At 40.2% G+C, this 27,185-nt stretch overlaps 1 protein-coding gene across 3 annotated transcripts in view; it reads left to right on the top strand.

Annotated features, from left to right (window-relative positions):
* Window positions 1-7,712: 7,712 nt before the first annotated feature.
* The window catches only part of epha6 (eph receptor A6), a gene marked incomplete at its 3' end in the record, with an annotated part of 142,628 nt that continues 123,155 nt past the window's right edge, over window positions 7,713-27,185 (top strand). For 2 of the 3 annotated variants that reach the window (XM_079615758.1, XM_079615759.1), the window contains exon 1: window positions 8,189-8,386. In XM_079615758.1, the coding sequence (XP_079471884.1) occupies window positions 8,311-8,386 (76 nt within the window). In that variant the 5' untranslated portion in view covers window positions 8,189-8,310. Of the gene's footprint in view, window positions 8,387-27,185 lie in introns of all 3 variants that reach the window. The other variant, XM_079615760.1, reaches the window with a different exon arrangement.

A 27,185-nucleotide genomic window follows, 5' to 3' on the forward strand; every position in this document is an offset into this window, starting at 1 on the left:
CTGTTATCTTCATTTCGGCAACACTTAACAGTAATGTTTCATTTGTTGGCATTAGTCAACTGCATTAATTAACATATATTTTTTTAAGATCAAATGTTGTGTTAACAGTTATATATGAATTAATAAATGCTGTGAAAAGGTATTCTCGCTGTTCATAGTTAATGCACTGACTAATGTTAACAAATGAGATTTTATTGTAAAGTGTTACCTCTATTTCAGGTAGCCCCACCCCTAAATGGCACTTAAAAACCAAATCAATTGTGATTGGTTGCTTTAGATGTTAACCAGGCCTTCTCTTCATGTAGTGGGCGGTTGCTCAGCCAGAATGAGCTGCAGTGAGGACTAGATTTTAAGCAGCAAGTCAAAAGTTTAACCTTGGCATTAAATCTATATATTCCAGGCCCCCTCTGGATTTGAATGTCTACAGTCTTGATATGTTTCATCCCTATGCATTTTGATCATCACTCTATAGATTTTTGTCCTCCATCAATAAGGTTGACCAGGCAGCAAACTATAGACAGTATGGGGGCTATGGGACAGTTCTCCAATAAAGAATTTATTTCCACAACATTCTAACCGTCTTTGTGTGTCTAGATCTTTCATGGGATGACAATAGCTAGAAAGTGATGTCTGCAGGATTAAGTCTAGTTTCAGGAAGGTTTCTGCTAGAAAAGGTATTTACTGGGGGTTTAAGTCTCATGTATTTGTCAAGGATTTAATGTAGGGCAACACACATGAACATAATAAATACCACATGAGAAGCGACCAAAACATACCTAAATTTACACTACCGTTCAAAAGTTTGGATAAAATTGATTTATAGATAAATCAAATGATTACACAAAAGTGACTGTAAATACATTTATAATGTTACAAAAGATCAGGAACGAATAAATATTAAAACTAATAAATACATTCATTTTAAATTGTAATAATATTTCACAATATTACTGTATTGTATTTTTGATGAAACAAATACAGCCTTGGAGAGCATAAGAGACTTATCTTAGCGACCCCAAACTTTTGAACACTAGTGTGTTCATAAACATACTGATTCTCAACACACACATATGTGCCATTACTTGATCTTAAGATGTATCTGCCCTCACAAACCACTTTGTTTGTTTTAATTTACAAGCCATCTTCTCAATTCATATACCACCCCTTGAAATGCCAATACATTAGATATCACACATCTTGAATGTTGCATGCTGATTAATGAATATAAGAAAGCATCGTCATCTGCATTAGCGTTGGCAATAGTCAGCTGCGCTTCTCGAATACTTGTGCATCATGAGAGAATATGTCCAAATGAGTCAGCCGTTCCTCTTGGTGCTGATGTTGTGGCTAGTTCTTTCTGCAGCTGCGGGTCCAGCTGTTATGGCTACAGCACCATATGGGGAGTCGCATCATTCATATAAAAACAGTCAAACATGTGGACATGACAAAGTGACTGTGCATATTTGTGTGAATCTGAATGTCAAAAAACACGGGGATGTGTCAATGTGCGTGTTTGAAGGTGTGCAAACTGCTGTACAAAATGTTCTAAATATGTGTGAACATGCGTTAGAGTGTGCATGAATAAATAGTTTTGCAATTACACGAAGGATTGCGGAAACATATTGCACAGTAGTCCTTGGGGACAGCGAGAGGGAAGCAATTTAAATCTGTTGCCATAAGTTTATTATGTTGTGGAGTGTTTGTTTTATGATAGGATGAGTGTGTGCACATTCAGACGAGAGTGGATTTCAAGAGCTAGTCATCGCAAATATACACTGTTTAAAGTGGTAAGTATTGTAATGGACAGAGGAAAATGTCCAATAATTTGTTTGTAATGGGAGGTGAGTGGGTGGACTGAGAGGTGTAGTATAAATATAGACTGACATGTGAAAACAGTGCATATAAAACACCTTTGATGCTTTAATGATGATGTAAAGAACCGGTTCAGATGGTGAGAGATTAGGGGTTTTACACCATCTAAGGAAGAATTTTACACAACATTTTACATGCTGCTACAACATACTCACTTTCCTACTTGCTGTTCTCGCAGTGTGTTACAATGCCACTTTGGTAGGCTAGTGAAAGACAGAACAAATAACATGACGGTCAGACGTCATTCAGCACCACTACGCTTTAAACAGCAGGTCAACTTGAGAAAATCACATGCTGTTACTTTGGCTTCCTGAAATCTAGGAGCTCCCACGTTTTAATCAATACTCATATTGAACGAGGTAGTTAAAGTGTTATGTGTAATTGGAATCAAAACAGGGTTGAGCTAATTACACAATTCTCTCTTAAAAGAGGTTGAGGGGTTATCTGAGACACGGTTGTTTTTGTCGGTTTTCCGACTGGTTTATTGACCTCAACAGCCACCACATACTGACAGAGCTCCTTTCGCTAGAAATCCTTTGGTTTCAGGTATGCCCTTTTTGTTGTTACATGTCAGTCTTCCTCTCGGAACTCTATTCTTGGACTTTCAATCAATACACTCACAAGGCTATAAATTCCCCGCCCGTGTCTGTTTCATTAAGTGCGTTTGATTCTCCCTCCGCCCCTTGAGCAGTGCATCACCTCTTCTAGTGAATCTTCCCCCTTAGCCACACTTCACCAGGCCACAAAATCAATCAATACGGTAATTAATGCAAACACGCCAGGTGTTCTGTCTGGAGCTGAGAACCATGAGAGGAAGTTCAAGGCTTTGTTTTATCTCCATGTAACTCTGTGAAAATTTGTGACTCAGAAAATAGATTCTTCTCATTCACTTGACAGCTGTTGGATTGATTAGATACGGGCATATGTTTGCATAAAAAAACACATTCAGGCAAGAATTAACTAATTAACAGCAAGTCAGAAAAAGAGTGACATGATCTGGCCGATGAGTGTGGTGTCACTGTCCGTGGTGCTGAAGGGATATCCTGGCACAGTAGTGAGCTGGTGAGCAGGTCAGTGAGCTACTGAAAAAGTTAGAATCACATTATTATTATTATTATTAGATCTTAATGATCTAAATGAACATTGATTGTGTAGGGGTGCTAATAATTGACCGATAGACTATTTAATCAACATCGTCACGCTGTCCCCGTGGGCTGAGTTTGGTCCAATGATGCCAAGCACACGCTCTCTCCATTTATTTGCACTTCCTGCCTTCTCGTTTTTTTTTTTTTGCGGCAGCAGATTAGAGTTCACACGCCATTAGTCACGGTGGGGTGTTGTGCGCGGATCCCGCGCCGAGAAATCTTCTTTGTGTCAGGATCGCTTTGTCCCGCCGCGGCGGCTTATCTCCGGGACGAACGCACAATTACTTTTTAACGATTTCATGCCGGTTCATTACGAGAGCAGAGGCCCGCGCACAGAGACTTATAAAAGGTAATCAGACATAATTAAGCTCGCACCGGTGCCTATCGTATAGAAGAATGTGGTCAAATTCAGTGCCGTGACCCATGCTATTATAGACCTAAGAGGCCTTTTCACATTAGTGTCTCCCTATCTCTCTTTGAATATGAGAGTGGGTATGTGTTAAAATAATTCACAAAAATACCTTCAAAGACAATATATAGTACCAATATATAATCCCCATTTGGTCCAAACTTTGTGTAATATATGCATTTTGACCTCGATTCAATACTGACCCTAACAAATAGCCTACAAATGTCTCTTTTAAAGGACCCAATGTCTAAAAGCTTAATGGTGCTCTTATGGCAGCCAGTGGAAAGACAGAGCGCGGAAGCTTTCATCTTTTTGTAAGAGGGTGAAAACTCTGGCAGGTTTAAAGAGACTGCCAGTGCATGTGCATTATCAATCTTGCAAGTGACAGCTTCATAGATGAGAGTCCGGGTGTCTCGTGGTGTGGAGAAAACCAAACAGATGTGCTCCTTTTAACCATCATTTGATGTTTTCTTTTCCCAGCCAATCATCCATTTTTCAACTAGGAGACAAATCTTGTCATCTTCTCAGTGTTAGGTATGATGTTCTTGAAATCAAAAGCACACACACGCACGCACTAACACACATCCTTTAAATGGTACAATGGACCATTGAGAAGCATTTACTGTAGCCTATATGTCCTTTTGTTTTCTGCTGAAGAGATTCAAAAATATAGATCTGTGATATAGCTCTGTTCTTTTCCAAACAATAAATGGAAATAGATGGAAAAACAATTTAACACAGCCATGACAACAGCTCGGCTTTAATATTGTAAGAATGAGAAATAAATGTTATATAAAATCTGGCATTCAGTAATTACAGTAAAAATATTTAACGAACAAACATTTGATTACGATAGGGTATTTAGATTGTTTATCATGAAGTGATCAGGCCAATTACAGTGTGTCAGTCAGATCAGATCTCTTTACATATTTACTGATAAACTTTGACAGCATCCTAAATGAGATTGCAGCACATACCCAACTCTGTCAGCAGCTTCCCTGAGTGGATATTGCACAAACTATTCTTACAAAAGCCAATCAAAAATAACCAAACTTGTACTGAAATATTGTATTCAATGGGTAGTGACTGGGTAAGCATTTACACCTGATTCCCATAGTGCTTTTGACAGAAATAATATCTTGCCTGGTTTCCTAAATCTGAAAAAAGTCTATACCCCTGATTAATAACAATATTATAAGTCATACACAGTGTATCTCGGATGCACAGTATATCCTTAACTATTAACTATACTCTCATTATATACTTTTGAAAACGCATTTAAAGACAAGAGTTGTGTAAAATAACCATTTGGCCTTAATTCAATACTGGCCCACTGCAACAAATATCTCTCAAGGTCTAAAAGCTTAAAGGGATAGTTCACCCAAAAATGAAAATTCTGTCATTAATTACTCACCCTTATGTCGCTCCAAACCTGTAAGACTTGCGTTCATCTTCAGAACACGAATGGAGATCTTTTTGATGAAATCTGAGACCTTTCTGTCCCTCCATTGACAGCTACGCAACTGACACCTTAACGCTTCAAAAAGTTCATAAAGAGATCGTAAAACTAATACATATGAATTGAGCAGTTTAGTCCAAATTTTCTGAAGAGACTCAATCAATTTATACTGTATGATGAACAGATTTAATTTAGGCTTTTGTTCACATGTATTGATCAGTGAACATAAACAGAAGCTCAACCGAACCTGATTGATGAGCAAAAATAAACCTCATCCTGAAACTCAAACGTGCTGCGTAACATGAGAATAACCCTCACTGTTTCTCGCATGTCAAGCGAACATGCTTGAGCTTCCGTTTACCACAACTGATGTGTGAATTGATGAATGTTTTTATGTGAATAAAAGGCCAATTTGTTAAAGCAATTGTGCCTCTTCAGAAAACGTTGGACTAAACCGCTCTTTTCATATGGATTAGTTTTACGATCTCTTTATGAACTTTTTGAAGCGTCGAAGTGTCAGTTGCGTGGCTGTCGAAAGCTCTCAGATTTAATCAAAAAGATTTTCATTTGTGTTCTGAAGATTACATAAAGTCTTAATGCTTTAGAACGACATGACGGTGAGTAATTAATGACAGAATTTTCATTTTTGGGTGACCTACAGGTAACTAATGGTGCTCTTCTGGCAGCCAGTGGATATAAGAGTGTGGAAGCTTTCATCATTTTGAGAGAGGATGAAAACAACAGTAGTACAACACCAAAGCAAAATATTTAGGTCAAATGTACAGTATACTGTATTCCTGGCTTCTAGTTGCTATACAATATACTATACTGTGAAGTATACTATATATGTTACTGCAAGCAGGGCCAGGTTTATCAGATTGTCACTGTTATTCTTAGTTTGATGTGTTTAGGTTTCATTTTCAAGGACTTTTAGTATGTTTATCTTTGCTTCCTGTTTCCATCCGTTACCATTGTTTTTCATTATTATTAATTAGCGCACACCTGTCTGTACTTCAATAGCCTATATATGCTGTTTCAGTTCCTCTTTTTGCATTAACTTGCACACTGTTGCGTCAATTCTTCTATTGTTTATTTAAGTTGCTTATTTTCAACTAATGCTTCAAAATGTACATACAATTTTCAAATGATGTACAACTGATGAGACCATATTAAAAATATGTTTTGTCTAATGGGTTTGGAATGAGGATAAGTAAATGATGAGATGTTTTTTTTTTTTTTTTTTTTTTGGGTGAGCTATCCTTAAAGCACCTAAAGCATTGCACACACTCCAGCACCATTAATTGTTTATAATATATATATTTTTTTTAAATAGCAGAAAATGATCAACCTGATATTGATTTCACAGTAATATTCTGTATTTTATTGTAATAAATTACTGTTAAATCTTCTGCAAAAAAAAACTTCTGCACAGTTAGGACTTCATTACACTGGCAACTTCTGTACTTGCCCACAGTACATATCGGATGTTCACACACTGTGTGTATTACTACTGCTTAGCCAGCATAACCTAATTCAAGCAAGCTCCTATATTAAAAACCTATTTTCCGCAAAACCTCATGTCTCCAGTCAATCAATAAATTACATTCAGCATATTGTGTATGCATGATGGCATCGGATGACCTTTAAATGGCTGCGCAAAAATAACCATCCTGAATGGATTGTATGTAGGGGATATGAGGGGGAAGGAGCGAGTTATTTTCACATCTGAGACCATTAGACGCCAGTTAGATGTCTGAATTACACGGGCATGACAAGCAGTGGACACTCACAAGCAGGACATCAGCCAGCAATTAATAGGATCTCGACCACAATAGATGAATCAGGTCACATATTTGCACAGTTGCTCTAAGAATGAATTATAACCAGTTTTTTATTCAGAGGTGAACTGTCTGTAAAAAAAAAAATGCATAGAGTAATCTGCATTATATGCAATTGCATAATTAAAACTAATGAAGCAAGGCCTACGGGATGAAGAGGATTAAGTTAAATTAATGCAATGCTGCTACTATTTTTGCAGATTAACTGTAAAGTGGCTACAATACTGAGCTAATGCCCAGATTCCCATCATGCATTGTGGAATGAATAAATTATGTGGTTGCATTTTTGTACAATTTGCTGTTCTGTTTTGTTGTTAATATTGTTGTTGTTGTCACTTTTAGTTACCTGTGATGTTTTGTTTTATTTATTTATTTAACTAAAATGTAGTTTATTGATTTCCATCATTGCTGATGCTATGCTGAGTGTTGAGATTAGTGCATGCCTGGCTGACAACAAGCTACAGCAGACCAATATCATCAGAAACAATATTTAGCTTGCCACAATAGTATTTTTAATAATTGTCTTTATTTGTTTTTTCATTTGTTTTTCAGTAATTTGTTGTGTTCTGACTGGAAATTATCTAGGCTGCATTGATTTCATATTACAATTCTGAATTTGTAATTAATTGCTGTATTATGTAGGCAGTATAGTCTTGCTAAATACATTCTGCCAAAATTTTATAGTGCACAATATCTTTCAGCTATTATTTTGGATATATTCCATGGGTTTCATGCATTAATATAGTAAAGGAAGCTAAGCGTATACTGCAAATGTTTCAACATCTTAAAAGTAGAATTAAGTACACACACCGCAGTTGTGTCAATCATGATGGAAATTAATTACATCTAGCCTAACTTATGCAGATTGAGGGTGTTCCGTAAGCCTTACAGGAGATGCAGACCAAATACTTACTGTTTATGTGGCATGTTTTAAATAAGCAAGCCGGACTTCCCTAGCCTTGAAAGAACCACGGGACGGCACAGACAGCACAGAGTGGAAACGAACACCCTCTAGTGCTGATGAGCTGGTCTTCCGTCTAGATCCTCAAAACTCACTTGGGCTTTTCACCTCAGGATCGCGTTTCGCGCGCACGAGACTGAAAGCGTATAGTGGAAGCTCTCGTTCCAGCCAGGACTGTCTGTGTGCGCGAGACTGAATTGACAAGTTTATGCGCGTGATACTCGCCAGGCTCGTGTCGACGGCACGTAGAGTCAAGAAGAGAAGCGCGTGTTAACGTTTAGAGAAGGGGGAAGCCCGTTGATGGATATTGATGACTGGAGAACATAACTAGTCGATCGTTATCTCAAGTGTTGACAACCAGACATCGTTAGTGATAACTTATCTCACAGCCTCTATCCTATTTAATGGGTAAATTCTGTAAGTTTTTCAAGTGCCGCCGGTAGTTGTGCGTAATGGGCTGGCATTTCTGTCGCTCTGTGTCCGCGTTTTCGCGGTGCGGGGAACGAGGCGGCTGACGCGCAAAATCGTGTTCAATAGTTAAATTAATTTTATTACTGGATATTTCGTCGTGGACTATTTTCTTTAGTAACTCTCATCGACTTACGTCCACAACTGGATATAAAAAAATGACTTTTCAAAGATTTTTCTTCGTGTTTGCTTTACCGGGATTGATGTTGTCGGACCCCGGCCATCCAAACCAAGGTGAGTTATATGAACAGGTTGATAATAGCATAATGCCTACTCATATGCGTAGTGTGCATGTTTATTGTGCGTATTGTGTGCAGATGAGATGCTAAAATCGCATTTAGCCTTTCAATTTGACCAGAATATGTATTTGGGTAATGACACTTGTACCCAATTCAGAACATGCACTTTGTTTTGGTTTGCAGCTCAGTGCAGGAACGATTATAAACACATTGTTCACTGTCGTTCAGTAGTTCTGCAGGCTTAGCCTAATACTGAGCATCACTCAAACTGGGTACCCATAGGGAAGACCGGGGAATGTTGTAACATTCAACGCCTAAAACTCCGTGTGTCTTGCGCTCTCAACCACTGATAGGAAATTCCCACATTTTTCTGTCATATTAAAATAGGTTATACATTTACAACTCTGTAAATCAAGGTCAAGTACTAAGAGTGCTCTTAACAACCTGAGTGGTTAGGCTATACTAATTGAAAACATAGGGATTTGAAATTCTATTTATGAATTTGTGCAAATTAAATGTTGAATAATAAATGCACCTCCAACCTGCTTCATTTTATACATTTCATTATTCAAAATTGCAAACAAAGGCCTTTAAGAAACATTTTTATTTAAAAACTGACAGCAAATGAAACTGCAACCAATACAGAAATACATACAAATCGTATGCTAACAATTCTAAAAACAAGTTTGTGAGTGCATGTTAGTCACTCTCACAACTGTGACGCTGTCTAATTTTGTGCCAACTTTGTGGTTCTAGTAGAAATACAATGACAAGTAGTGCTGCCTTCCTTGTCAAAAGCTTGTTTTGATGTTAGAAAAAGAGAACATGGTGGTTCTAATTATAAACTGTCAGGAAAAAAAGTCAAAAAATGAGTACAACCGCTTGTTAATGGGGCAGTACATCAGTCAGAAATGTATTTCATATCTTAAGGGCAACTAAAGGTAAGGTTGTACAGATTTGGGTAAGGTTTTACAGATTTGTCATATTTTCTTTCTGACAGTTCATTAACATTCAATAAAATAATCACAAACAAAATTTAAACCAGACATGAAATTTAACTTCTTAACTCAAAATTGTGTTTTGTCCAGTAAATCTTTTATATGTTTACACGTAAACTTCAATCACCTCAGAAGGGTGATGGGCATGTATAACTGTGATGTCACCCTAATTTATATTATTTATAATTAGTTAAACTGATGGTGTTACAACTCACCCTGTATTACAACAATGGCTCTCACCTGTCTAAGGTACTGAATTGCAGTGATGGCAATTCCTCATCCTCACCCTGCTTGTTCCCGTTACTCCTCCCTTCTGTTTACACTCGCAGTTCACACATTCACACACCAAATTAGGTAAATGGCAGTATTTTGAATACGAACATTACAAGAACAAGTGACTCTTATGTTATGTCTGTGTGTTTTGAAAGAGGGAGCATATTTGTGTGGGATGTGCAGAAGATAAAGAGAACACTCAAACCATCTGAGTTGGCTTGCACGGCGTTTAAAAACTTTTTTCCCTGTTATGAGTCATCGTAGCCTATTTCTCCCGAGCTGCATGGGATGAAAAGCAGTTATTTAACATGTCACTGTTTGCTCAGTTTAAACCATCACACATTAAACAATAGATCGATACAGTCCTTTCCAGTGTGAACCTATAAAAATGTAAATTTAGGGTTTGCTGTACACTCAAACATAAATCCCTATTCGTGATTAACACTGATGATAATATCCAATTAGTATGCATACAGAGATGGCCCTACATGACCTCGCAATATATGCAACTGTTGTACTATAATAATAGGCTGTTATATACTGTAGCACGAATCAAATGATTTTGTATTTCATATGCTTCTCTTTTACTTAAAAAAAAAAGGAACATTTTGCAGGGCATTCATTGTAGAACTCTTCAAAGCCCTTAAAAATCCATTTAAAAGAAGTCTGAATAAGCTTCTCTGAATAAGCTTATCACGCAATCTCCTGTCTTCTCTCCTCCTCATGCTCGTAGCTGAATCTCGAATGCCTCTTTGACCCCCTTGTAAAACCAGTCACTATTTAAGCGCAGGTCTGTAAAAAGCCCCGCTTAAAACCACCTTTTTGCACTGATGCTTGACGGGCTGCTCTTGCCAATCATGCTCAACTGTCATCTCAAACCAAGAAAAACTAGAAAATGGGTATTAGATCGCTGTAAGATAGCAATGTTCTCAAGCCATACTCTAATCAGTCCAAAGTGGTATTTAAGTGTTCAACAAGGGGATTTTTCATGCCTGTCATTGGTCAAAAAGTGAGCAGATAAAGTGTGCATAATCTATTTTGATGTTGGACCGTCTAAAATGGGCACGATTCGGATGACTTTGGAATCTATATTGCTGTTCATAGCTTCCTGTAACAGGGTTGAACAATATTCAGAATTAAAATTACTGAATTGGAATTTATTTATTCACAATGTTACACACAATCATTTGTCATGCCAGCAATCAAAAGTGTGTCTTCAAACAGTGTTATACTTTAGTATACTTGATGTAGGCTACTATTAGTCTATTAACTCACCAGTGTTTTTTTTTTAGAAAGTTACCAGCCACCCCCAGTATTTTTGATCATTTTCAATCAACACTTGAATGCAAGTTTCATGAAAAAGCAACATTTTGAGCAAAAAGCTGAGCAAATTGATTTTTTTCAAAGATTATAATCGGGATCGGATTCAGAACGATGATCAAAACATAGATGGTGTAGATCACTTCCATCAACACCCCCAAATCTTCACAGATGTTAACCCTTCCTGGGTCGACATTTAATTCGGTAACGTTAGGCAGGTTTGATTTATATGCTGTTAAATGTTGATGATCACGTTATTTTACATGTGCATAAGCAATGCTTCTATCACTTGTTTCTGATTATTTTTCACCAGTGTTTTGATCCAGAGATTCTGTACTATTTCAGAAAATGCGTAGCCTACTACAGTAGCACCCCCTACTGTATAACAGTGAAAACATGGATTGGTGTAAAATCCCATCGATGGTGGTGAAGCGTTGTGTCATAAATGATTGAAAATGATGTCAATGGTGGGGAAAGAGAATGTTAACATAAACAAATATATTATTTGTCATTTATTATTTCTGTAGCTTAAACAGTAGAGCATGGCACTAGCAATGCCAAACTCATGGTTTCGATTCACAGGGAATGCATTAACTGATAAAATGCATATCACGAATGCACTGTAAGTTGCTTTGGATAAAAACTTTTGCTAAATGCATAAAATGTAAAAACCTTAAGTTTTAGTAATTTCATGTTGTGCTTTAGTCATTAAAAAAAAAAGCTTTAATTTATTATTCAGTTTTAGTAATTCTAGTAGCCTATACTTCGACTTAATCTTATTTCAATTTGTTTCAGTTCATTTGAATTCTTCCTTGCGTTCAAATTCGAATTGCAATTCTGCATTCTGTTTGCTACCTCATTTCCAATTCAGGAATTGAAGGGGGATTTAAAAGGCATTCTAGATTCAGTTCAGGGGTGCGTCTCCCAAAAGTAATTAGCCAACTATGTTTGCAAGTTCCGTTGTTATCAGCATAGTTCAACGAGTCGGTGTTTCCCGAAACCTTCGTACCAACGAAGATTCGCAAACAGCATCGCAAACTTGTGTGGTTGGAACGACAGCTCGACTGTGGTTAGAAGCGTAGTTTCTAGTTTGTATAACATGTGGACTTAATAAATCCTTATCTTGAGCAAAAAAAAGCAAGCTGACATTCAGTACAATCTGTGTCTTTTTTATGTATTCTAAATTAATGTCATTTACGCCTATTAGTTTGTAAAGAGATTCAAAGCACCGTTTTTGAAGACTGCGCATATGTGTGAAAATGCTCTACTAGGCCTATGTAAGAACTAGTCTATGATAGAATCTGGAAACAAAGCAAAATAACTGAGAAAAATGAGAAATAGTACTCAAATGCCATGTCTGTAATTTATATCAGAACATCTAGCATTAATTCGATCTCAAACAGTTTAATTAAAATTAAGTTATCCACCACGTGCGTGATGTAATAAACCAACGTGGTTGAACGACCATTTTGCGACAATTATGGTTTCGGGAAACAGTCGTGACTAGCAAGTTGATTTCTTCAACGATGCATCATAGTATGGTAGAGAAGCAGCAAGTTACGTCGTTGTACTGGAAACGCACCCATGATTGACTCACCACCCTGGTACATACTTGTATGTGTGTTTGCCATAGTGTTCATTGTGCCAGCTATTTGTTTAAAAGCTTCTCTCAAAAGCTAAAACAGTGAAATCCCTAATTTGCGTATGTTTTTCTATATTAAAACAAGTACAAAAAAGACTGTGTATTGTCACACATAGGTTATATAAGTGCATTTATTCTGAAACCACAATCACAAATGTAGTTGAGATCCATGTTTGGATTTATTACAGTTCATCACTGAGATGGTTTGTTTACAGATTTAGTTGCAGCAAACAGCACAATTAGCTACATAAAGGAACACATACTGACTTTATTACACTTTTATTTAAGCGAAACATCTCAATGGATATCGCTAAACTCCGACTTGCATGTTTGTCTGTTTTCAGATCCACAGCACTTTTTTCAGCAGTGTAGAAAGAGCTTGTGTGCATGGTTGCACACAAGAGAAAAGCTCTGATTGGGGAATTATTTTTTATTTTCATTTTATTTAGTATTTTTTGTTGAAGGAATCATAAAGAGATTTTGTTCTATTTTTTACATTTTAGTCTTTTTCCGCCAACAATTTTGTATGTTGATATAGACACAGTTAGAGTTGAATGATGTCGGTGTCATTTTATTGTCGTCTCATCTTAATCGTGGAAAAAAAGGTTGTCAGTGAACATTTTTCTTTACAATTTTCATTAACAAAGTTTGCAAAAGTCTGATGTAAAGTTTGCTGATGTAAAGAAAGCCTCTATTTTGATGTAGATAGTTGACTTTCTTGAGGAGGTTAGAATGTTGTTCTTTTGTTCAGAGCACTGTTTAACTTTAAAGGAAATATAGGTTAAAGTACGCTTCTACGTTCCTTTCTCCAGGGAGCTGCAGTTTAAAGTGTGTTACAGCGACTGAGAAAAAGTGCTATGTAAACAGTAATTGTGTGCTGTAAGTAACCGAGGTCTGTTAATGGCCAGTGCCCTGTTTTTGTTGCTATCATCGTCGCGTGGAGTGCTCTTATTGATTTTATAGACACCGTGGAGCCAAACCTCTGAGGTGTCTCTCTTTATACCTTCAACATTTCATTGGCTCTACAAAGAGAGCGAAAGAAGCAGGAGAAGGCTTTGTGCCGCCTGCAGCAGCGGTATTTATGTGTGTCTGCCGGCTTTCTTGTTCTCTTCATCATATCAAGGTCATAGAGAAATCACTTTCTTTTATTTTGTCGTTTTGTATTGGTTTTAAAGAAATCTGATAGATTCACCCTTTTGCTCAGAGATTACATTTACAAAAGCTGAATAAAACATAAAGATTTATTACAGTGTAAGTAACGGAAGAGATGAGCTTCTTTTGGGTACTGTGGCACACAGACCTGCTCGTGCCTCTCCATTGACTTTCTATTGTCGCTGGAATCAATTTGTAAATTGCACCTTGACATTTCCAGGGCCTGTCTGTGCAATGTGATCTTAGCCTTAACCCCTGCACCTCCCTTTCCTACTCCTCCACATCGTCTCAGACACACTAAATGCCTGGCTAAAGACCACTAATGCATGCAGTGCTGTCCTTATCAGATCAATTTATCTCAAGCGTTCGACAAAGGGCCATTTTTCTCTGGTTGTGACATTCAAATTCCAAATGTCACCTTTCTCGTCTTCATCTCTCATCTCAAAGAAAAAAAAAGAGAGAACATGAGTTGCATGGATCTCTGCTTTCTTGTCACACTCTCACATGCACACACCTTTTTTCTCTTTCCAACCATGATTATCTCCTTGATCCAAGATTCAAAGGAATTTGTTTAGATCGTTGGCCTAAATCTTAGAGCTTAGTAAGCCAGTGCACTGTTGGTATAGTCCAGAGTATTATACAATGAATTTATTGTGACTGATGTTTGAAGTGTATACAATAAAAAAATATATCTACATGCAGTGATACAAAGCATCAGTTCTTTTTTTTTTCTTCATGAGCTCATACTCATTCTTATTGAAGTATGATAATAGTGAAGCGTACTTCAACAGTGCTATGAAAAAGTATGCCATTGCATACCTGATTGATTTGCCACTGAAAGAGTCATGATATGAGCTTAATGTCGTAATATAAATATTTCAGGAATTGAGTACTAAGTGGGATTGACCCATGAACTGGATAATTACATCTGGAGAATTGACATCCACTATCAGCATTGTGACTTTGAGTAAAGCACTTAACTCTATGTATTCAGAGGAGTGTTCATCAAAGTCTCCTGATAAAAAGGTATCATGATTTCCACAAAAATATTAAGCAGCACAAATGCTGAAAAGAAGAAATGTTTCGTAAGCACCAAATCAGCACATTGGAATGATTTCTGAAGGATCAAGACTGGAGTAATAATAGCTTTGCCATCACAGGAATAAATTACATTTTAAAATACATTTAAGTAGCAAGTGGTTGTTTTATATGTTGTTTAAAAAAAGTTATAGTTTCTAGTGTCTCTGTCAGTATTTTCCAATAGTGGATACGAAGATGATCTGATTTATAGCCTGAATCAGTCTTCATGGCCATGATTATTTAAAGACAAATGGCAGTAGCTACACCATGCTATCTGGATTCATTCCCACTTGACTGAAGATCAATGACCAATCAATACTACATCATTGCTACCAAAAGCAGAAATTGACAAGCATACCAATCTAGTCATATCCCATTTAGCTAACATTACAGACTTTGTTTTACAATATGATGCTTAAATTAGTTACTGACTCTTGTTAAGAGGAACCAGAATAAAACTATATTTACATCCCTACTTGTCCCTAATTGTTAATAAAAACTTTTCTTTACATCAGTGTTTGGTACTTGTTATCATTTGAAAATATATTCCCTTCCATTCTTTGATTCAGACAGTAAATAGAGAAGCCTCACTTATAATTCAAAAATTAACTTCATGTCTTTGGTGTCTTTCTTTGATAATCCTATAGATCTGCTTCACTGCAAGCATTTTTTATCAGAAGAAATATTATTTATATGCATATCGTAAAGCTAAATTCACTCTGAATGGGTTTAGATTTTGCTTTTACATTTAAATGTGTCACTTTATGGGATGTTCTACTAGAATCCATTCAACAACTCATATAGCTTAAACACATTAAGATCCAGATCTTCTGACATGACACATCAAAGAAACATCTAAACCATAGAGGCAGCCCAGATACTCAAGGTTTTTCTCTATCCGCCTTTTCTTTTCTTTTTTATACTTTCCTCCTTTCCATGTGGCCTACTTTAGGGACTCCAGATTTTTACAGACAGACATAGGCGCTAGCTGCCACTTCTGATGTGTCTCTGTTGATGTCTCACTCTCCATGCTGAGGCGGAGGGAGAGAGACAACAAATATTCAGCAGTTGATTTGGTTTGAAATGAAGCTTGCGGATCTTGTCAACACCAGTTATAAAGATTCAGCTGCAGCAAGACATCCTGCTCTGCTTTTTCTAATAAGACCATCAATAATTGCCCCATCTGGAAAGCATCTAGCCATTTATTACCCTTGCCAGTTCTATTATATACTTCTAATGGCTGATCATTTGAATTTACCATACTATCTTAATTTCAAGTTGTTGTACAGTTTTCAATGAACATCTCTCCCCTTCTTTCTATTGTCAAATGACTTCATAATGAAATTTATTATAAATACCACATCATTTTTAATTATTTAATTATAAAGAGTCAGAATTTGTAGCATCAATAACCAGTGGTTCACAACCATTTTGACTCGGCCCCTCACTATCAATATTTAAAGGCCCACCTACAATATGCATATTTCTGGTATTTCTAATTGAATTCAACTGAAACTGGGAGTGTAGATACAATATATTAATTAGGCCTAACCACAATTCATTTAAACAAAGTCGGCATGAAACGGAAGTTGTGATAGTCTTTTCTTCCCTATTGTATGTATCTGAGTGAAACGGCTTCTCAAATTAGAAAAATTTAGGGCTTCATTTTGTCAAGTCAAGTTACCCTCATTTATAGAGCTTTTTACACTACATATATCAAAGCAGCTTTACAGCTCTAGCAGAAAGTCGTTGTCTAGCTTAAGTTTTTAATTGATTAATTTCCATTGTAAAATCATTATTAACTTAGGGGCTGCTTACACGACACCGTTTTCAACTGAAAACAGAAAACTTTTAATGCGTTCGGGTCATTCATTTACACGACAACTGTGTTTTGGTGGCCTGAGAACGCAAACTTTGAAGTAGGTTTCAAAGTGTATGAAAACTGGTTTTGAAAGCAATACCCGTATCATCTCCGTATAAACTTCAAAAACGTGAATCTGTGAAAGCGGTGATGGCATGCACGTGTATTATGTGTTGTCTAGACTCTAGAGGCATGTGTGTTTGAATGCATAGGTGCGCATGTGTGTAGTCTTTCTTTACAAATTGACATTGCCAATTATTTTTCTGGCATGCATAATACAGCATGTTTAGTTGTTTAAGCAAATGCAAATCTGAAAGGGAATCATTTTGATAACGTTTTTATCTGTCGTTGACACAGTCTCTGCTGATATTTCAGGGCTGCGTTGTGGTCGTGTCTAAGGGATTAAACACACACATATTGGTTAACAGAACTAAGAATCAGTGATGATAGAAACTAACTAGCAACCTGAACTCAGGCAAACCGGAAGACGGCAAAGAATAAAAATGAAGCCAAAACAGAACTAGAGCGTAACACGCCAGCAAACACGACATCAGAAGGTCATGCAAGAGAGAGGGAAAGTTATTTTGATTAAAGTTCATGAGGGCAAAACCTTTTTTTTAAATTATAAATACTGCAATATTCCAACTGTCACAGTTGTGTTCTGTTTAGTTTGCTTAGACAGACGAACTGACCACAAAAAAAGCATAGGATGGATATCCTCCTCACTCCGGTGAACTCTAATTTTCTCCTCACCCGCTTCCGAGATGGTTGGCCGATCGAGGAGTATGTAGAAGAGTTCCTTGATCAGGCGCATAAAGTACCTTGGAACGAGGATACCTTAAAGACCGTCTTTTGGTGTGGGTTGGACGATTCCCTGTAACTGCGGCAACTACCACATGTTCTCTTGCTCATTATATTGATTATGTGCCACAGTTATGTCTGCTGAGCCGGAGTCCCTTCACATCATGTCTGCCGAGCCTGATCATGTCTGCCGAGCCTGAGCTTCTTCACATCATGTCTGCTGAGCCTGAGGTACACGTCAATGCCAGCCTGCGCTTCACGTCGTGCCCGACCAGCCTGATCTTCACGTCGTGCCTGCCGAGCCAGAGACTGCTCACGTCGTGCCCGCTGAGCCAGAGACTGCTCACGTCGGCCCTGCTGGGTCCGACTCTTCCGTCCCCGAGCCTGTCTCCGAATTGCCACCCAGCCTCCCACTCCCATCTACCACCTCTCAACCCTTCCTCCACCACTGCCTGTCAGCCCCTCAGCTCCTCCTGGTCGGTGGATCCCCGGTCTCCGCCTCCAACCGCCTCAGCCCGACGGTCCATTAACGTCCCCTTGGCTTCTGCCTCTCTCAGCTCCAATGTGGCCCATCAAGTCATCAGTTCCGCCAGGCTCCCTCGTCCCCCCGGATTCACGTTGGTCGACCTTCCCTCACCTCTGGACTGCACTACTCTGGCTTCACCTCATCCCTTCGTCCCCGCGGCTCCGTTGGACTCCTCACTCCCTTCAGTCCCTCCTTGGTCCTCACTCCCTCTGTCTCCACCGTGCCCTTCTGTGTCCCCGCCTGCACCTCAGTCGCCAGAGCCAGCGGCTCCGCCATGTCCTGCCGGATCCTCGGCGTTGCCTGGGCTCGAAGGCTCTCCGGCTCCAACCTGGGTTCCTCTCCCTCCTGCTCCGCTCTCATCAGTCGGCCCTCTGGAGTCATCAGCCCTTCCTCCTCCATGGCTCCGCCCTGGCCGCCTGCGCAGCCTGCTCCGCCCTGGTCCCTCCTGTCTTCTGTATGCCTTCACCTGCTCTTCGTCCTTCTCCTGAGTCCCCTCCCTCCGCAGTTGGTCTTCTATGGCGCGAGGACGCGCCTACCGGGAGGGGGAATAATGTCACAGTTGTGTTCTGTTTAGTTTGGACTTGTCTGCCTGTCATCTTGTCATGTGTCTTCATCATTATCAGTTCATCTATATCACCTGGGTTTAGTTCATCTTTATCATCATCATCTGCATCACCTGTGTTCTGTTAATCAGTGTTCATCTGTGTTTGTATTTAGTTCCCTTTTGTTCAGTCAGTCTTTGTCCGTTCTACGTTGTATTTGGTGTGTGTAAACCTTCTGCCTGTCTGTGCCTATCTGAGTTAAGTAAAAGTTTGTATTGGAGCTTGTGCCTCTTCATCTTCCTCTGCCTACACCACACCTTGACACTATCTCACTACCAATTTGTACGAATTCGTAAGAGTGAGTACGAGGTGGCTAATTCGAACAAATTCCTTCATAGCCACCTCATAAAATAATTTCCTTGAGATAATAATTTGTTATATTTATATATCGCTTTTTCTGGGACCTCAAAGTGCTTCACATATGGAAGGGGAAATCTCCTCAACCTCCACCAATGTGCAGCATCCACCTGGATGATGCGACGGCAGCCATATTGAGCCAGAACGCCCACCACACACCAGTTTTACTGGTGGAGAGGAGACAGTGATGAAGCCAATCAGTATATGGGGATGATTAGGAGCAACCTGGTTTTCTCAAGAGGTCTCCCATCCAGGTAGCCTACTAACCAGGCTTAGCCCTGCTTAGCTTCAGTGGGCAACCAGTCTTGGGCTACAGGGTGATATGGCTGCTGGCTATCGGGTTGAATATTCCATAAAAAAATAAGAATAGTTTATCGTGATTTCATGGTCACTTAAAAAATTTCACACTGTATTAGTATGAAAAAATAAATAAATTATTAAATAAAAATCAATCAATCAAATGTTAATCGGGTCCGAAAAATGACCTTTTATTCAAACGGAAACCAAGTTAATTTTTCTTACCTCATTTACTTTACTAAAACTACATACTGTATTTACATTTTTTTTCCTGTAAAAAAAAATTCTTCATGCCTTAAAATAGCTTGATTGTAACTCTACACCCTTGCCTCATTTAATATACGCAGTACCATGAATATGCAAACTAGCCCTGCCTTTACTCACTCGCACCAGCTCTGAGATCCACTCGTTGACAATCACATGTTGATGTGATTGGTTACAAGGTAGTTTTTCAAGTAAGAAACACCATCGATTTCAAATCGCTTTTTGAGACTATCTTTGGTTCACTTCAGTTGTAAGTTGTAAATACTCAGTAATGGTGTTGACTTATGAATTTGCTCATGGTTTTTCTTAAAGCATATTAAAAACCCCAACCCCAGACAAACGCCAACAAACACCAACAAACAAGTTGGCCGTTGGATTTAGAATTGTATGAAAAATAACTGTCATGTTAACACTGCCCCAAAATACGATCCCCCGACAAACACTGATTGTATATGTTCAGTCGGGTGAAAACACACTTCGACCAACACCAACAGTGCCTGACAAGGCCTATAATCAGAATCAGAAGAAGAATCAGAAGAATCAGAAGTAACTTTATTGCCAAGTATGCTTTACACATACAAGGAATTTGCTTTGGTCAAAGGTGCTACACGTAGACAAAACATACAGTTGACATAAAATATAAAAACTATAAAATTTTTGGGATGGACAATATATATATATATATATATATATATACAACAATAAGAATTTAAAAATAAATAAATAAGATAAACAACAAATATGTGCAATCTACCAAGTTGTACATAATATCAAATAAAATAGTAATTGCATGTGCAAAGACATTTGTTTAAGTTGCACGGGGGGGGGGGGGGGGGAGGGGAGTATCAGTGGGGGACCCGTGCCTTGTTAATGAGGCTAACTGCGGACGGGAAGAAACTGTTTTTGTGGCGAGAGGTTTTGGTCCTGATAGACCGCAGCCTCCTGCCAGAGGGGAGAGTCTGAAACAGTTTATGTCCGGGGTGAGAGGGGTCATCTGCAATCTTACCTAATCGCCTCAGAGTCCTAGAGGCGTAAAGGTCCTGAAGTGATGGAAGATTACAGCCAATCACCCTCTCTGCCGAGCGAATGATACACTGCAGCCTGCACTTGTCCTTGGCGGTGGCAGCATTGTACCAGATGGTGATGGAGGCGGTGATGATGGACTCAATGATGGCGGTGTAGAAATTCACCATCATTTTCTTTGGCAAGCTGAACTTCTTCAGCTGCCGCAGGAAGTACATCCTCTGCTGGGCCTTTTTGGTGATGGAGGTGATATTCAGCTCCCACTTCAAGTCCTGGGAGATGATTGTGCCCAGGAAGCGGAAGGAGTCCACCGTGGTGACTTGGGAGTCAAACAGAGTGATAGGGGAAGGTGGGGCTGTGCTCTTTCTAAAATCCACGACCATCTCCACTGTCTTCAGAGCGTTAAGCTCCAAATTGTTTTGGCTGCACCAGGTCACCAGATGGTCGATCTCACACCTGTAGGCGGACTCATCCCCACCAGAGATGAGCCCAATGAGGGTGGTGTCGTCCGCAAACTTCAGGAGCTTGACAGTCTGGTGACTGGAGGTGCAGCTGTTGGTATACAAGGAGAAAAGAAGGGGGGAAAGAACGCAGCCTTGAGGGGATCCGGTGCTTATGGTCCTGGAATCAGAGACATGTTTTCCCACTTTCACATGCTGCTTCCTGTCCGTCAGGAAGTCAGTGATCCACCTGCAGGTGGAGTCAGGCACGTTCAGCTGAGAGAGCCTGTCCTGCAGCAGGGATGGAATGATGGTGTTAAAAGCAGAGCTAAAATCCACAAACAGGATCCTGGCGTAGGTTCCAGGGGAGTCCACATGCTGAAGGATGTAGTGAAGGGCCATGTTAACGGCATCGTCTACAGACCTGTTGGCTCTGTAGGCGAACTGCAGGGGGTCCAGGAGTGGGTCTGTGATGGATTTTAGGTGGGACAACACAAAACGTTCAAAGGTCTTCATAACCACAGAGGTCAGGGCTATGGGTCTGTAATCCTTTAGTCCTGTGGTCCTTGGTTTTTTGGGGACAGGGATGATGATGGAGTCTTTGAAGCAGGCTGGCACATGGCATGTCTTCAGTGAGATGTTAAAAATATCTGTGAACACCGGAGACAGCTGATCAGCACAATGCTTCAGGGTGGATGGAGACACGCAATCTGGCCCAGCTGCTTTGCGAGATTTCTGCCTCCTAAATAGCCGGTTGACTTCCCCCTCTGAGATGGAGAGAGGAGAGGAGGGGGTAGAGCTGGCCAGCTGTGAGGAGGGAGGGGAAAAAGTGGTGGACTGAGGCAGAGGCTGAGCGAGGGAGTCACGAGGGATGGTGTCCGATTGGCTCTCAAAGCGGCAGTAGAACTGGTTTAGCTCATTTGCCAGGCGAGAGTCATTTATGGAGTGGGGGACTTTGGGTTTGTAGTTTGTAATCTGTCTGAACCCCCTCCATGCAGAAGTGGCGTCATTTGCTGAGAACTGGTTCTTTAGTCTCTCTGCGTACAACCGTTTAGCTTCTCGCACCTCCTTGCTAAACCTGTACTTTAACGCCCTGCACCCGGCCCTGTCACCACTCCTAAATGCCTTCTCCTTTTCCAACCTTAGCTGTCTGAGTTTAGCTGTAAACCAGGGTTTGTCATTGTTATAACTTACCCTGGTGCGTGTTGGTATACAGCTTTCTTCACAGAAGCTTATATAGGACGTCACCGCCTCTGTAAACTCATCTAGGTTGTTGGTAGCAGTCCTGAAAACCTCCCAGTCAGTGCAGTCAAAACACGCCTGAAGATCCTCCACAGCATCACTGGTCCATTTCTTTGATTTCCTCACTACAGGTTTACAGAGTTTTAATTTTTGTCTGTAAGCAGGAATCAGATGGACCATCGCATGATCAGAGTGTCCCAGTGGAGCGCGTGTGACGGTGTGATAGGCACAGCTAGCTGTGGTGTAACAGTGATCCAAAGTGTTCCCCTCTCTGGTTGGACACTTTATAAACTGTCTGTATTTGGGGAGTTCTTGGCTGAGATTTCCCTTGTTAAAGTCACCGAGAACAATAACAAGGGAGTCCGGGTTTGTCTGCTCCACACAGAGTATCTGGTCAGTCAGCATACGCTGCGCATCCTGCACATTGGCCTGGGGTGGAATGTAAACACCGACCAGCGTGAATGAAGCAAACTCACGGGGGGAGTAAAACGGTTTACAGTTTATGATAAAATATTCCAGATCAGGAGAACAGTGCTGGTGAATCACTGTCACGTCGTTACACCAGCCATTGTTAATATAAAAACAGACACCACCACCTTTCGTTTTACCGGAAAGTTCTTTGTCGCGGTCCGCTCTGTACAGTTGGAAGCCAGCCAGCTGCAGCGCGGAGTCTGGAATCAGTTCACACAGCCACGTCTCCGTGAAGCACAGAACAGAAGATAAATAAAAGTCTCTGTTTTTCCCCACCAGAAGCTGAAGTTCGTCCATTTTGTTGCACAGTGAGCGCACGTTGGAGAGAAATATTGCCGGTAGCGGTGTGCGGAGTCCCCGACGGCGAAGACGCACAAGCGACCCTGCTCTTTTTCCTCTCCTGTGGCGCTTCACAGCGCGAACAACAGCAAGAGAGCCCTTCACCAAAAAGTCCAATAATTCCACAGATGACGCGAGGAAAGTGGGAACTAAGTCCGCTGGAGTTGTTCCCCTGATGTTCATGAGCTCTTCTCTGGTGAAAGAGCACCGAGAATCACAGCCGGAAACTAAATTAACACACCAAAACAAAACAAAACAAAGCGCACCTAACACCGAGGCTGCTATACTCAGCGCCATCGACGGATTGAACAACATTAATTACCATTAATTATAATCCAAAAATTACCAACATATTACCAATTGAAGCCTTTCACTTTTGGCTTTAAAAGAGGCTATTTGGCATTAAGTATTTTTTTTTTTACATAAAATGTGGGAAAAATACATACAGTATGTAAACTATTTGTTCTCTTCATACACACATACTGGTACGTATGCACATAGCTACAGATAATGCAAAATTACCACAGTGTGAAAACAATCTTAAAGCCATGATTTTTGATTGTTCTGTACTTTTTTTTGGAATGGATTCTCACTGGAAATGGGCTCATGCATGTACAAATATGCTAGTTTGTAGTCACTGCTCAGTGAGATGAACATGTACCCCTAAGAGACAAATGTAGAGCCATTTTCAGCAAGGCTAAAACAGACTCTTTATCACTGTCAACCTGGGAAGAATAGGTTTAGGTTTTCTATGTTGAACTAGCAATTAACATGTCCATCATTGAGGCTCTGATGGTGGTTGTGCTACAGGAATACCAGGTACTAAATATGTCTGTGGGTTAATTTAAGTTGCTTATAAGATCATATGACCGCTCCTGTGGAGGGGGATGAGACAGGGATTGAAATATGCAGATAAATGATGGTGACTGCACATACTGTAGCTAGTTATTGTGGAGGTCTGAGACTCACATCATCTAGGTCCCTTTTCAAAATCCCCTCTCACACAAATTATTTAATTGAATCAATATGGGTCTATATTTCAGACAATAAAATACACATAAGAGTCGGCGGAGATATCTTCGTGGGCAGGGCACTGACATATATCGCCGTTAGTTACGCTTTGGGTGACCCGAGTACGAGTCCTGGCTTTCCTGATCCCGTCCCCCCTCTCTCTCTCCTGCTTTGCTTACTGTAAAAAAACAAAAAACAAACAAAAAAAAAAACACATGAAAACTAGCAAAAACATTTATAATTTCTAAAAATGCACACTGATGTCTATGCAAGCGGCAATAATAATCAAAATAATAACTTTTCAAACTTAATATGACACCATGTGATAACATGATAATGGACATACGATGACGAGTGTAGAATGTGTCTGCGGCAAGGTGTGCAATAACCTACATGGCCTGAAGATCCATCAGGCCAAGATGAAATGCGTGCAGATGGTGCAAGAGTCACAGTGCTCAGGAACTATGCCTGGTGAGATGCAGGAAGAACAAACCACAGTGCTCTGGTCCTTCAGGTGACTCAAGCTCCAGACCCATGCAGAGCATCTGAAATTAGATGGATTAAGTGGCCCTAAACTTACAAGGAGAAGAAGTGGCTCCAGTTTGACAAAGATGCCAATGCCATTTTGGAAGCAACTACCAAGGGTGATGCTGATCAACTCCTCCAAACAATGACTAATTATCGTCAGCCTAGCAACTGAGAGATTTGGGCTGGAGGAGAAGGGAGCAGTGAAACACCCCTACATTAAGAACAACAGTGCAGTCATGATCTATCAGCTGAGGCAAGAGCTGAAGAGTCTGAGGCGGAGGTTCAAGGCAGCGACAGAGGAGTAGAAGGGACCTCTTGCAGAGCCGCGTAACATCTTCCACAAGAAGCTTGTGGCCTAGAGGAGGGCTAAGTGGCATAAGAGGCAAAGGAAAGAGAGAGCTAGGAAGCAAATCCATTTGGACTTACAAAACGGCAGCTAGGGCAGAAGTGGAGCGCCCACCTGCCCCAAAGATGAGATTGACCGCCACCTTAGAGAAAACCTTAGAGATGAAGCCAGGGATCTGGACCTTGGCCATTGTAAGGCCTTGATCATTCCACCTGCACCAACTGTGGAATTTGACAGTAAGGAGCCCAGCTGGAAGGAGACCCAGGAGGTTTTCAATAAAGCAAGATCAAGCTCAGCCCCAAGGCAGAGTGCGGTACCTTATAGGGTTTATAAAAAACTGTCCGGGGCTACTCAACAGGCTATGGAAGATCTTAAAGGTGATCTGGGGGAGGGGCAAGGTAGCCTACCGGGGGAGGGACAAGGTAGCCAATCCAGTGGAGGTATGTGGAAGGGCTGTGGATTCAGAAGGAGAGAGAGTCAAAGAACATAGATCAAGTCAGGACCATCTCACTGCTCAGTGTTGAACTATATTGGAGCGGCATGAGCTCAGGAAAGGAATTATCACTAGATGTACCATTTCCATGATCCTTTTTGCACTTGCCATGAACATGCTAGTGAAGTCTGCTGAGGTGCAGTGTAGAGGCCCCCTCTCAAAATCTGGTGTCCGACAACCACCGATTAGGGCTTTCATGAATGACCTAACAGTGACAACAGCATTTGTTCGAGGGAGTAGGAGTATTTTCAAATTACCATGCTTACCTCCCTCATATCCCCTGAGACAAGAGATTTATGTATTTTTTGTCTGTAAAAAATCCTCCGATGATGCAAAAATCCTAATTGTGCGTCATCAGAGGCTTTTTTTGGCCAGAGGCTAAAAACTACTGCCAGTAGAAGGCACTAGATCCGCATGTTTTCAACCCGCCCATAGAGGGTGGGATCTCACTCACAGAATGTACAAATAGTGTAAGCCATCTTTTATTTGGAAGCTTAGCTAACAGGTTCTTATTATGTAGAGATAGCTGAGTAGTAGGGGTTACCATCCTCTTTTTCCTGGACATGTCCGGCCGTCGAGATCGTCAAAATTGTCTAGGATTCGGCTTTTGCATTCTTTGCAATTCATTGTTTACATGCACACCGTTTGTTTCAATCTAACTGAATTCATTCCGATTGGTGAATCTGAATGTAGTGTTTACATGAATGATAAACAAGTGATGGGTTAATGTCCGTTTTAACATTGCTAAGAAAATTCCTGCTCCTCTGTGAGAGATACGAGACCAGTGCGTCTCACAGGTTCCGCTCATCAGTAATCACGCCACTGGCCTCGCGTCATTCTCCCGCGGCCGTCAGTCTCGTCCTGCTCGCCACAGTAAACATGATGAATGGCGACTGTAGAACGCAAAGGCCGAATCCCGGACATTTTTGGCGATCTCGAAATCCCGGGCAGACTTGTTACGGAGACTCACTAGTAGCCTAGCCTTGTTGTTTAACTGCGCTCTTACCGGGCGTGGCTTGGGAGTGGCCTCGTAGGGCAGCGAAGCAAGTGCATTCTGGGAGTTGTTGTCTTTCACCAACATGAGCCACAAATACATTTTCTGGCTTTTCTCAATCTAGAAGGCTCCAAATTAAAAAAAAATTCACATTTCTACTACATAAATTACCCATTTTAAATACACATTCATCTTTCCAGAGGTGAAGTATCCCTTTAAATATTTAAACGTGTGTGTGAAAGGGTTCAAGTTTAACCACGTTGTGTCCCAATTATGAATTCTTAATGATTTTCAAAGGGTCATGGTTGGTTGCCCTCTTTATACGTCAAATAAGTGGTTTTGACAAAAAAAATGTCAAAGAATTGAATCCTATTCAAGAATTGAGACCTAACTTTCACCAATTTAATGTGCATCATTGACTGGTTTTAGGCCTAATCTGGTAAATATCTCTTAATAAAGTCATTACAAATTGATCATTCTGTCCCGATATGCTTGCAGACATGTTTAATCTCCCTTCATTGTAAGGGAGAAAGTAAGTGCGGAAATTTAGGGATAATATGACTCAAGACAGAGACACTGGGTCTAGACAGAGGTGTAATGTGATTTAGAATGAGTTGCCAAAGTGCCTAATCCTCTAATTCACATTTTTCTGTTTGGGTGTGTTAGTAGAACAGATCCATCACTTCCAGGCAGAATTATCAGGCATTGTCAAGCAAATTTGATCAGGGCGAACA

Source organism: Phoxinus phoxinus (genome assembly GCF_949152265.1).
Source record: "Phoxinus phoxinus genome assembly, chromosome: 6".
NCBI classification, from domain to species: domain Eukaryota; kingdom Metazoa; phylum Chordata; class Actinopteri; order Cypriniformes; family Leuciscidae; genus Phoxinus; species Phoxinus phoxinus.